Raw genomic sequence first — 13214 nt, 5'->3', positions numbered from 1 at the left:
TTGAGCAGCTACAATTTCTTTTACGGTTCCTTGTAAAAATGTATCATCCCAAATAATTGAAATATTTTGGTAACCTCAATTACAATGCAACATCACGACATTGGTTCAAAAACTACCTTTTCCGTATCGTTGTGCTTTATTAAATAATGCTTATTTTCATTTTAAAAAATTGAAATATGAATGCGCATGCATACGTCACGTGAAAAAGTAGCTGAATCTGTAGATCAAAAGGTCGTCATTATCTGTAGTTCACTGATATTGAATTCGTGGCCATTTATAAATTTCATACGGCAAAAACAGTTTTAGAAAAGCCTTGAAAGTCCCCGATTATCTGTCCTAGGTTTGAAATGTCTCATTTGTAATCAATAATTTATTTCAGACGAAAAAGGCGTGGCAACATATGTATATTCTGTTTTTAAACACACTTAGAAATGTCCTTACTTACAATGACATTGTGTAAAGCCTATGTCTGGCTCATTTGACACTATCATATGAAGACCATTGGGGTGTTGACCATGCGCATCAGGATAGACTACACAAAACCGATTAAGTGTAATATAATTTAATTTTGTCTCTACTCGCAACTTACTTTTGAAATATAACTGTGAGATAGCAACATTGTTTATTGTAGCCGAACATTTAACTTTAATATTTACAGTAATATACATATATACACATTAGTCAACGTATATACATTTTCTCAACAATTTACAAATTATGTGACTGATGTCACGCAGGTAACAAGTCATATTTGCAAACAAGTAACCCATCTGTGCAGCAGAATAAAACCCTCTACATGCAGCAGAATAAATCATCTGCATGCAGCAGAAAAATGAATTTTGCATGCAGCAGTAAAAAGTCTGCATGCAGCAGTAGAAAGCATCAACAGCATGTAGTATCAGGATTCGAACCAGGACTCACACTCACTCACACATTTACGCTCCACTCATTCCAGGTCATTGAAAAGACCCTTGGGTATTTGTCAGAAGCAGTACGGGTTCATAGACCAAGGTTACACCGGATGAGTGTTGCCTAGTCACAATGTTCTCTGTGCTGATTGGCCGAGAGCAGGCACGTGTTAGATCACTCCCGTCAGTCCACCAGATGCAGCCAATCATATGATCTGAACAATCTGACTTTCGGCACTGACTGTCTTATATTGCACGGCATCCCTTTTAGCGCTAACGTAGAGGATTGGACGTTTAATGGTATATGTACTGGCTCATCATACACTTCTGTGTGTTTGATGGCCAACTCAGACTCGGAAGTATCACAATGTGAAGAGAAGTGGAATTTGGAAATCTCCATCGAAGCAGTTTTTCGTTTTTTCCAATCTTTGGATTTCCTAGAAGATCTGAGCGCTAAATGTCCATTCTAGCCATGGCTGGTCCCTGTGCTCCGGACGTGGTGGACAGGTCACATACGGGCCACTATAATTCTGTAAGGTAAGGGTCAATACATTAGAGGACGTGTGACGGTTGGCACAACACACATATACTAATGGACACGAATAAGGGACCACATGAAAGTACAAGTGTTCCTTTATGTTTTATATATTTCCAGAATTTCACCAGCAGTGCAATACATACCCTGTGAAGAAATCTGGAAAAGAATAAAGGAACACTTGTACTTTCATGTGTTCCCTTGTTCGTTTCCATGAGTATATATACATACAACAGTAGAGATAAAGGATACGGAATATATCTATTTGAATTATTATATTTAACAATTTAATATCCTTAACAATTACCACTTGGCCCCAAGTCGTGCTCTCTAACTTCTCTAAGCTTCAGTAAATGTCCCCTAGTCTTCATTAGTCTGCGACAATGAAAGCATCCTTATACGAGCGCTGTAATTACATCTTGTACTCTGCTTCTATAGCATACATCCCGGTTCTTAGACAACTACCCGTGAAGCTCCGGGATAGAACTGATCTTCAGTAACCCATGCTTGTCGTAAGAGGCGACTAACGGGATCGGGTGGTCAGGCTTGCTGGCTTGGTTGACACATGTCATATGTTCCCAATTGCGCAGATCGATGCTCATGCTGTTGATCACTGGATTGTCTGGTCCAGACTCAATTTTTTACAGACCGCTGCCATATAGCTGGAATATTGCTGAGTGCGGCGTAAACCTAAACTCACTCACTCTTAGACGACTGCGCCAGTAGCACAGAACCTGGTATTTTTACGACCGCTCCAATGACATGCACCCTGTTTCATACATGCCTGCTGCAGTGATTGCATCCCAGTTCTTAGGCGACTGCTCCAATGACCTAGTTCATATATGACTGCTTCAATGATCGCATCCCAGTGCTTATACGATCGCTAAATTACATATATCGCAGTATTTATACGACTGTTCCAATCACATGCCCTCTAGCACTTATACGACTGCTTCGATGACTTTCACCCAAGTCCTTATACGACAGTTTAATTACTTACATCCCAGTATTTAGACGGCTGGTCAAGTAACATACAGACTAGTCCCCATACAGTTCACTACCTACCAAACTGCTTCACACATCAATAAGACATGAACACCGGGCATCTCATCTTCTGTAAATATTTACCCCTGTGTGCCATCTACTCTGTCACACACACACTAATACATCCTTCAGCATGGTACAGAACTATGGCACCACCACCACCCTTTAGTTCTAACAAATTCATGCTCTCCCTTCTTCAGTCACTCCAGCAACAACTCCAGGAAGCTTCTGGACTCTCTACCTACCCAACTGCTTCACACATCCCTGCGCCATCAGCCCCAACTCAACACCTCATCTTCTGTGAATATTTACCCTGTTTGTCACGTACTCCATCACTAATACATTCTTCCAGACAACATGATCCACAACTTTCCCACAACTAATTCAAGTTCTCCTCTCTCCCTCCAGCAACAACTCCGGGCAGCTTCTGGAGTCTCTACCTACCCAACTGCTTCACACATCCCTGCGCCATCAGCCCCAACTCAACACCTCATCTTCTGTGAATATTTACCCCTGTTTGTCACGTACTCCATTACTAATACATTCTTCCAGACAACATGATCCACAACTTTCCCACAACTAATTCAAGTTCTTTTCTCTCCCTCCAGCAACAACTCCGGGCAGCTTCTGGACTCTCTACCTACCCAACTGCTTCACACATCCCTGCGCCATCAGCATTCCCAACTCAACACCTCATCTTCTGTGAATATTTACCCCTGTTTGTCACGTCACTCCATCACTAATACATTCTTCCAGACTAATACATTGATCCACAGCTTTCCCACAACTAATTCAAGTTCTCCTCTCTCCCTCCAGCAACAACTCCAGGAAGCTTCTGGACTCTCTACCTACCCAACTGCTTCACACATCCCTGCGCCATCAGCCCCAACCCAACACCTCATCTTCTGTGAATATTTACCCGTTTGTCACGTACCCCATTACTAATACATTCTTCCAGACAACATGATCCACAACTTTCCCACAACTAATTCAAGTTCTCCTCTCTCCCTCCAGCAACAACTCCGGGCAGCTTCTGGACTCACCGTCACAGAGGATATCCAGCAGCTGGTTCTGCAGACCCTTCAGCTCGTCATAGTTCTCCACCTGGAAGAAGTGCTGCTGCGAGGGAGCATCACACATCATCTTCATCTCCCTCTGTGGCATCCCATTGCCCACCTGGACCACGTACACCTCCACCCCTCTCACCCGGGCGTGTCGGGCCTCCCTCAGCGCCTTCAGGGGCTGCTCCAGGTTCCCGTCAACAATCAGCACCGCTACCTTCTTTGCATCGTACCGCCCGCCCTTCTTCTTGTTAAACGACGACCGTCTCATGTCCTTCAACAGGCTGGAAAAATCTGTTCCTTTCATTTCTGATAGAGCATTAACAAGAGATTTCTTGTTTCCGTGTCGGTTCAGTGAGAACCCTTCAGTAGGTGTCTGGCACTCCGCGGACATGAGGCCTATCTGTACCTTGTCTTTGTCAATATCCACTGCCCTTGCTATGGACTTGATAAACTCCAAAGATTTCTTGGTGTTGGTCCGTCCAGCATTCACGCTGTCCAGGACAAACATAAGATCTGCTTCCTGTCTGAAACCGCACGCTGAAGACAAAATGGCATTCGTTACTTACAAGGTGACTCGGTTTAGACTACATTATATGTCACAACATGTACAATACACTATGTTTATAATGAACACTCTTGTAACGATCTGACGGATATAACGAACTGACTTGTTGGCCCCGAAATTCTTACTGTATACTTTGCAGCGTTCGAAATACCTGTCTCCCCGACCGCCCTGGACGGTTTACTTTCAACACGAACTGCCAGATTCTCAAATTCACCTGCCCGACGGTCGGGTTAAAAATAGACATGTATATATGAAGATATTGAGTGGACAGGTAAGTTTTAGTCAGGGCTGGCAAGTTTTACATCTAACCAGCCCTGTGGTGTGGCTGAAATTTTTGGAGTTTCATACCCTAATACTTTGGTCAAAATGTCTATCATGAACTAAAGATATAACGAACTAAAATAATGGGTCCCCTTGTGTTTGATATAGTTTACTGTATTGTCCCAAGAAAAACCTGACACAGAAACAGCCCAAAAGGACTCCACTGGGCGTAACATGCAAATTAACGTTGAAACAGTTTGTTTCCTGACGCCACGCAGCTGTACTAACAGACTGCAATCTGCAGGGAAAGCGAACAATCATGAATGAAGCATTAACTAGTGAATGAATTTAACACAAAATATGTTTGTTTCTGATACGAAAGTGGTTAATCACGAATATATCTAGGACTAGCTTTTGAACTTACGTTGATCAGCAACAGGAAAAGTGGAGGGTTCCACTGGAAGATAAAACATTGAAATTATTCAGGGTACAAGTTCCGAGTCTAAACGTTTTTTATCCTAAACTTCAAAGCAGCATTGCGTTAATATCAGTTGAAGGCAACAGTCTGTAACTTGAACTTAATGGGTCCAAGGCCCAGGGTCCGTATTCTCGAAACGTTCGTAGTCCTAAGAATTCTTAACTTTGATCGTAGCCAATGTGTTATGAATGGGCTTAAGAAGTTCGTAGGGCTACGAACGCTTCGAAAATAAGAGCCCATCTCCAGAAAACGTTCGTAACGTTATGACATATGGTATACTTTACCATAGGCTTACGAATGTCATAGTTCTACGACGTTTCTGTAGTAATGTCCAAGATCTTAGCTTCCATGTTGAAGCAACAAAGTTGAACCGTAGACTTTGATATTTGTGTTCCTGAACATCAAGGGATTGCAACCCGGTCATCTACTGGGCGGAAATTAGATGTTAGGAGTTGCGTCAATTAGGCGTACCAGGCAACTATGATGGAACCCATGATTCGTTCTGCTTATGGTTCCAGGACTGTCAGGACCATATGTCATCGTGGGTTCCACCGAAGTGGAGATCGTCTCAGACATTTATCACTTCCTGCTTTTGTTTCATACTCACATACTTTTCGACTCACACTGATATGACTTGAACTCTATGTAAAATGGCGTTAAACTCACTCACTCACTCTATCACTCACTCACTCAATCACTCAATCAATCAATCACTAACTCACACAAAACTGTTCTCACCTGTGCAGGCATCGGTGGTGAACTCGGGAATTATGTCCTGGAGATTCTCGAAGCTGTCCAGTCTGAACAAACTCCGTCCTTCCTGACCATTGGTCAACACTTGCATCTCTTCATCGTTCACGTCATCACCTGCAACGCCACCACGAAAATGGGGAACATTCTAACAGATCAGGGGTGAATATGAAGGTTCAAGTAACCACGCAACCATACACAAATTACCCAAACCTATAAAGCTGCAGGTAGTTTTGAAAGTTTTTTCTTTCTATTTTGTATGGTGGCTGATTTGGGCCATCACTTTATCGCCCTGAAAAATCTAGACGATATCGAGGCAAAGTGATAGTACGACACGATATAGCGATATTGCGATACAGCCAAAAACGAAATAGCGATATCAACGACAGGCCCGAATTATCCACCACAATTTTGTGTTTAGAAAAAGGAAATAGACGAGGCCAGTGTTTCTTTGAAGAAAAGAGTGTTGAAGTATTCGTATTTACTTTCATGAGGTAAAACTAGACTAACATCTAGTCTCTGAAATGAAAATGTTTTACACAAAAATACTGTAAAACAAAAATAAAATGTAAAGAAAAGGAGCCCTGAGACTTTCTTCATTTCAGCCTGAAACTTTGGTAATCTAGACTTGCATGGGTATTCATGGATATATTAGTTTCAGGGTCTGTATGCGATCCATTCATTTAATTTTCACAGCTATTCTTTCCTTTACACCAAACTGAATTCAGGGGCCCGAAAGAAATTCCCCGACGGAACATTTCCAACTAAGCTTTGGACTTATGATCTATGTGCACCCCCTCTTCTCTAGAATCCTGGATCCGCCCCTGTGAATGTCTTCCTAGAATAGTCAGGACTGGGTATTCTTTCTGTACTGACGTTCTATATATTATATATTTACCTGCCCCAATGGCGAATAGTTTGATGCCACTCTTTCTGGCCATGTCCGCCTCCTTCTTAGTCCTGCCGATGTTGTAGGACTGACTCGCTGCTAGGATGACGCCGATTTGCGCGACATTGCGCCGTGCCAGACTCCGCCGGAAGCTTTTGGTCCGGATGTATCGAACAGCCTCCCCGATCCGGGTTCCTCCAGCGCTTCGCTCCACCGCCAGGAGGCCGGTAGTGACGTCATGCACATCCTGGTACGTGTTGAGCTCGAAACCCTCCAGGACCTGGTCGGTGTAGACGATGAGGCCAACTCTGGTTTTGTTGGGACCGATGTCAAGGTTCTTGGCGAACTCTCGGACAAACCGGATCTGGTTCCAGAAATCCTGTGTGCTGATCTGGTTGGAGGAGTCCAGGGCAAACACAATGTCTGCTTTCTTGTTCAGACACACTGAAAAGAGAAGGTTGGTAGGTTTGAGTTTGTTTGTTTGTTGCTAGACACCACACTCAAACCAATATAGACACGAGAATTGGAGCCAGACACGTTAAGGTGGGTCTGTCGTATCTGACATGGTACAGAGACCATGTATAGATGAATCTCTGAATCCACCAAAGGCAATGTGGTTCTGAAACATTTTGTTTGTTTGTTCTTTGAAGCCCCACTCAGCAGTTTCCAGCTATATGGCGGAGGTATATAAATAATCGAGCCTGGACCAGACAATCCAGTATTAGCAAGAGCATTGCTCTTCGCAACTGGGAACCGATGACATGTGTCAACCAATTCAGCGAGCCTGACCACCCGGTCCCGTTAGTCGCCTGTTACGAGAAGCATAGGTTGCTGAGGAGCAATTCTAACTCGGGTCTGGAAGGTATCAGAGTTGGATTGGCAGCTACGTATAAACTTCATCGATCATTTAGATATAAAACGATTGAGGTGCCTTTTCATAACAATAAACTGACTTACTTTGGCTTCATGTGTGACGCCCAAATACAACGGTAGAAGCAAATTACAATGTAGTAATCTTTTGGAGATAATTCCCTCTTCTAAATAGTCTACACTAACAGCCTTGATCTCAGTTATTTTCACAGATAATCCCAACAGAGATAATCATTCAATTTTAAAAACAACAAAACAAATTAGTTTTATATCCATGATATATCCTTTTCTACAAGTTTAATTAAACTGGCATGTCTGAGGTAGGTGATAAGGAATCTTGAGAGGCAACCCAATCCACAAATACTTCGACGTGACTCACTCTCTCAGACATGTCAAACCCTGTACTTCGAACTTGATACTCACATCTCTGCAGCACGTCCAAGTATGTCGTTGTTGTTGGCGGCGTTGTCGTAGCTGGAAGAAAGTGCAAACACTCTTTACATCGTCCTGGATCACACATAAAGTCACCCTAAATCTGAAGAATTCGGTATTTACTGTAGATGGGATACCGTGAGAAAGCTTTAAAGAGTTATGTTTAACTTACTTGTTCTGATCGTGGTGGGAGCCTTAGGCACAGCTCGTGTCGTTTTCTCCGGGGGCCCAGTCACTGCGAAGGATACAGTAATAACATAAACATATTGTCCATGGTTGTGTGGAACAATAATCGCAACCAATAGAATTAACCATATATTATTCTCTCGTTAGAGACGTTAACGTAAACGATTAAATCAATTCTCCCATAGTTACATTTTGTTAAATAATGTCTGTAGTAGATTGATCGATCATTAATAGTTAATAGGAGGTCGGGTAGCTAGGGCCATTTACCCCTTGCCCATCATAAAGTTTTTAAAAATATAATATCAATGCTGGCACACTCTTTAAAATAAGCAAGAATAACATTCTGAACTTCATGGCGAACGATATTCCTTGACCATAATAGTCCAGTCAATGAGATGTCAATATTGAGAGCTGTAAGAGATTCCACCATCGCCTTACGTTGATTTACATATTTTTGGCAATGCACTAAATAATGCGCCACCTTATCTAGCTGATTATACATTGAACAATTGTACATTGTTCAGTAATATCTTTATCAATAATACTGAGATATGAAGCAAAACAACAATGCCCAAGATGAATGCTAGTTAAAAGAACCTCTTCCCTCCGATTGTTTCGGGATACGAGTAATTTAGAGAAAAGAGGGTCTATCGCCCTACAGATGGCGTCCTTTTGAGGCCCATCTCTGTTGCCATTTTGTTAGAGCATGGATCTCACTGACGATGATGTTTATAGGGCTAATTGCCTCCCATATTTACACCGTGTTTAACATTGCTGTACTACTATACGTCTCTCATGAACTGGTTTGCACAATCAGTGTTTAACGATGTGTGTCATCGATGTACTGGTTTGCACAATCAGTGTTTAACGATGTGTGTCATCGATGTACTGGTTTGCACAATCAGTGTTTAACGATGTGTGTCATCGATGTACTGGTTTGCACAATCAGTGTTTAACGATGTGTGTCATCGATGTACTGGTTTGCACAATCAGTGTTTAACGATGTGTGTCATCGATGTACTGGTTTGCACAATCAGTGTTTAACGATGTGTGTCATCGATGTACTGGTTTGCATAATCAGTGTTTAACGATGTGTGTCATCGATGTACTGGTTTGCATAATCAGTATTTAACGATGTGTGTCATCGATGTACTGGTTTGCACAATCAGTGTTTAACGATGTGTGTCATCGATGTACTGGTTTGCACAATCAGTGTTTAACGATGTGTGTCATCGATGTAACTGGTTTGCATAATCAGTGATGAAGAATGTATGTTATCAATGTACGGGCCTGTACAATCAGTGATGTCTAATATATGTGATCGATGTAAGACGCTGCACACAATGAATGTTTGTTTGTTTGCTTGTTGTTTACATCGCACTCTAATCGATTCTGTACCATACAATCCAGTGATCAACATCATGAGCCTCGATATACACAATTGGGAACCGATGACATGTGTCAACCAAGTCAGCGAGCCTGACCACCCGATCCCGTTAGCCGCCTTTTACGACAAACATGGGTTGCTGTCAATTCTAGCCCGGATCTTCCGGGTTCGGCCGCAAAATACTCACCTTGACAAGTTCTAAGTGCGAGCTTCTCCTTGAGGTTGTCGAGAGCGGAGTACCCCCCGACCTGGAAGTAGTAGTCTATAGACGGCTTGCTGGAGATCCCCTTCAACTCCCTCAGGTTGGTCATCGACCCCACGCCAAGGGCAAACATGTTAATGTTCTGCTTCTTAGCCTTGGAAGCTTCCCACACGGTCTTGAGGATGTTGTGAGACTGACCGTCGGTCACCACGATGCCGACCCTAGACACGCCCCTCCTGCCGCCGTGCCTGGGGTTGAACATCTTTCTCCGCATGTATCTGTAGTACAAAAAAAAATGGGTTTACTTACAAAAATCACCAATGTCAAAGATATTTTTGTGAGTGAGTGTATGAGTTTCGTTTTACGCGGCTTTTAGCAATATTCCAACAATATCACGGCGGGGAACACCAGAAATGGGCATACATTGTACCCATATAGGGAATCCAACCTGGGTTTTAGGCGTTTTAACCACTAGGTTATCCCACTGCCCCTCTTTCTGTCTGGTAAGATTAATTAACATCGACTAATTAACACTGTCTTACCCCAGAAACAGGTCCGTGGCCTTCTTGCTGGCATGGCCCCGCTCAAGAAGTGACCTCGGTGGTGAGGCGATCGTAATTCTTTACGTTTTACAATCTAAGGGTTAAGCTTACTCGTTGAACGGCTCTTGATAGCAACATATCAAAAACCAATGTCTACTTTAACGGGCCCAAATGTCCACCTGGCAGTCTTAACGCTAAGATCGCTTTGTGGGACAGCCCCTGGACGCAATAGATCAAGGATCAAAAAGACCATTAACTAACCATGAGTGAGATATTACTAGCCGTGATGCACGGGTGTGAGTACAATGTTACTAGCCGTGATGCTCGGGTTTGAGAAATACATCACCAGCCGTGATGCACGGGTGTGAATACAATATTTCTCGACGTGATGCACTGGTGTGAATACAATATTTCTCGACGTGAAGCATGGGTGTGGATACAATATTTCTCGGCGTGCTGCATGGGTGTGGATACAATATTTCTTGGCGTGATGCACGGGTGTGAGTGCAATATTTCTTGATGTGATTCACGGCAGTACGTACAATATTTCTTGGCGTGATGCACGAGTGTAAGTACAATATTTCTTGATGTGATTCACGGGAGTACGTACTATATTTCTTGGCGTGATGCATGGGTGTGGGTACAATATTTCTTGGCGTGATGCACGGGTGTGAGTGCAATATTTCTTGATGTGATTCACGGCAGTACATACAATATTTCTTGGCGTGATGCACGAATGTAAGTACAATATTTCTTGACGTGATGCACGGGTGTGAGTGCAATATTTCTTGATGTGATTCACGGCAGTACGTACAATATTTCTTGGCGTGATGCATGGGTGTGGGTACAATATTTCTTGGCGTGATGCACGAATGTAGGTACCATATTTCTTGGCGTGATGCACGAATGTAGGTACAATATTTCTTGGCGTGATGCACGGGTGTGAGTGCAATATTTCTTACGTGATGCACGGGTGTGGGTACAATATTTCTTGATGTGATTCACGGCAGTACGTACAATATTTCTTGGCGTGATGCACGAATGTAAGTACAATATTACTTGATGTGATTCACGGCAGTACGTACAATATTTCTTGGCGTGATGCACGAATGTAAGTACAATATTACTTGATGTGATTCACGGCAGTACGTACAATATTTCTTGACGTGATGCATGGGTGTGAGTGCAATATTTCTTGACGTGATGCACGGGTGTGGGTACAATATTTTTGACGTTGACGTGATGCAATATTTCTTGACGTGATGCATGGGTGTGAGTGCAATATTTCTTGACGTGATGCACGGGTGTGGGTACAATATTTCTTGACGTGATGCACGGGTGTGGGTACAATATTTCTTGACGTGATGCACGGGTGTGAGTGCAATATTTCTTGACGTGATGCACGGGTGTAAGTACAATATTTCTTGACGTGATGCAAGGGTGTGAGTACAATATTTCTTGATATGATGCACGGGTGTGGTTACAATATTTCTTGACGTGATGCACGGGAGTAAGTACAATATTTCTTGACGTGATGCACGGGAGTAAGTACAATATTTCTTGACGTGATGCACGGGTGTGAGTGCAATATTTCTTGACGCGATGCACGGGTGTGGGTACAATATTTCTTGATGTGATGCACGGGAGTTAGTACAATATTTCTTGACGTGATGCACGGGAGTAGGTACAATATTTCTTGACGTGATGCACGGGAGTGAGTCGTACCTGATAGCTTGGGCAGTATTTGTTGCATCACCATTCGTCTCCTTGATGTTAAGAATGGCGTCTATCATGTCCTCCTTATTGAAATAGTCATCCAGGTGAAACTGCGTCTCCGTGTAACGACCAAACGTCGCTATGGCAACGCGGGTAAATTGCTGGCCGATCTGAAACATGCTGACGACGTCGCCGACGAACTCCAGCTGCTTGAGGAAGTCAGGGCCCCAGATGCTGTTGGAGGAGTCGAGGAGGAAGACGACGTCGGCCGGAACACCACGTTGACACACAGCCTCTATAACGTGGAAAGACTAGATATAGGCTGACGATTCCCAGTTGACCCACCGCAGCCCCGTTTCACAAAGCCAGTTTAGTGCAACGACCTTCGTAACCCCAGTTACTTATCACAGACTTACGACGTCGTAACACCAAGATCGCCTTACGAAACGGACCCTGGACACACAGACATTTAAGGACAACGTAGATACACTCACGCGCAGTTATAACATTTGCAACAGAAATATTATATTCGCCTTTTTGCGCTGTTAAAGTCGCAGAGCTATGTTTTTAGGAACATTACGATGCTGAGTACAATACTGAATACGTTACGCCATATGGATACCAATGCAAGTTACGTTATAAGCAGTTTGCAAAACTGGAATCATCATCAGCTATATCTCAAATTCAATAGCTGTTTAACATTCGAAAGTACGTGTTATGTATGGGCGCTAACGCAGCGGCTAACAGACACACAGTCTGTGCAGAACATCTTGCAGAACATCTACATACCTGAACCCAGACAGATGTGATGACAATAAATAAATAAATAAATAAATAAATAAATAAATAAATAAATAAATAAATAAATAAATAAATAAATAAATAAATAAATAAATAAATAAATAAATAAATAAATAAATAAATAAATAAATAAATAAATAAATAAATAAATAAATAAATGGTTGGTCGGGTGAGTGAATGACAATGAATGAATGAATGAATGAATTTATAAATAAATAAATAAATAAATAAATAAATAAATAAATAAATAAATAAATAAATAAATAAATAAATAAATAAATAAATAAATAATATATGATGTATAATATATTGTGAATGAATGACAATGAATGGATGAATGAATGAATGCATGAATGAATGAATGAATGAATGAATGAATGAATGAATGAATGAATGAATGAATGAATGAATGAATGAATGAATGAATAAATAAATAAATAAATAAATAAATAAATAAATAAATAAATAAATAAATAAATAATATCAAACACGTTGTGACGGTTATAACTATTTCCAACTCCCTGACTACTTTTCTACATATTATCAAATGAACTAAATATGAAAAAATCTTGTGTGAGTCGATA

The 13214-nt window shown here is 41.9% G+C and overlaps 1 protein-coding gene across 3 annotated transcripts in view; it reads right to left on the bottom strand.

Annotated features, from left to right (window-relative positions):
* Positions 1 to 546: 546 nt before the first annotated feature.
* Positions 547 to 13214, bottom strand: part of LOC124290308 (cartilage matrix protein-like) — a 57717-nt gene continuing 45049 nt past the window's right edge. For all 3 annotated transcript variants that reach the window (XM_046727020.1, XM_046727021.1, XM_046727022.1), the window contains 9 exons: positions 11839 to 12124; positions 9557 to 9849; positions 7969 to 8031; positions 7788 to 7838; positions 6504 to 6938; positions 5594 to 5722; positions 4802 to 4834; positions 3531 to 4088; positions 547 to 1438 (listed from right to left, as the gene is read on the bottom strand). In XM_046727020.1, the coding sequence (XP_046582976.1) occupies positions 1431 to 1438; positions 3531 to 4088; positions 4802 to 4834; positions 5594 to 5722; positions 6504 to 6938; positions 7788 to 7838; positions 7969 to 8031; positions 9557 to 9849; positions 11839 to 12124 (1856 nt within the window). In that variant the 3' untranslated portion in view covers positions 547 to 1430. The remainder of the gene's footprint in view (positions 1439 to 3530; positions 4089 to 4801; positions 4835 to 5593; positions 5723 to 6503; positions 6939 to 7787; positions 7839 to 7968; positions 8032 to 9556; positions 9850 to 11838; positions 12125 to 13214) is intronic.

Source organism: Haliotis rubra, unplaced genomic scaffold (assembly GCF_003918875.1).
Source record: "Haliotis rubra isolate DU_JTF1 unplaced genomic scaffold, ASM391887v1 Scf461, whole genome shotgun sequence".
Classification (NCBI taxonomy): Eukaryota; Metazoa; Mollusca; class Gastropoda; order Lepetellida; family Haliotidae; genus Haliotis; species Haliotis rubra.
The sequence above is the reverse complement of the archived record's forward strand: the minus strand, read 5'-3'. Positions and strand labels throughout refer to the sequence as shown.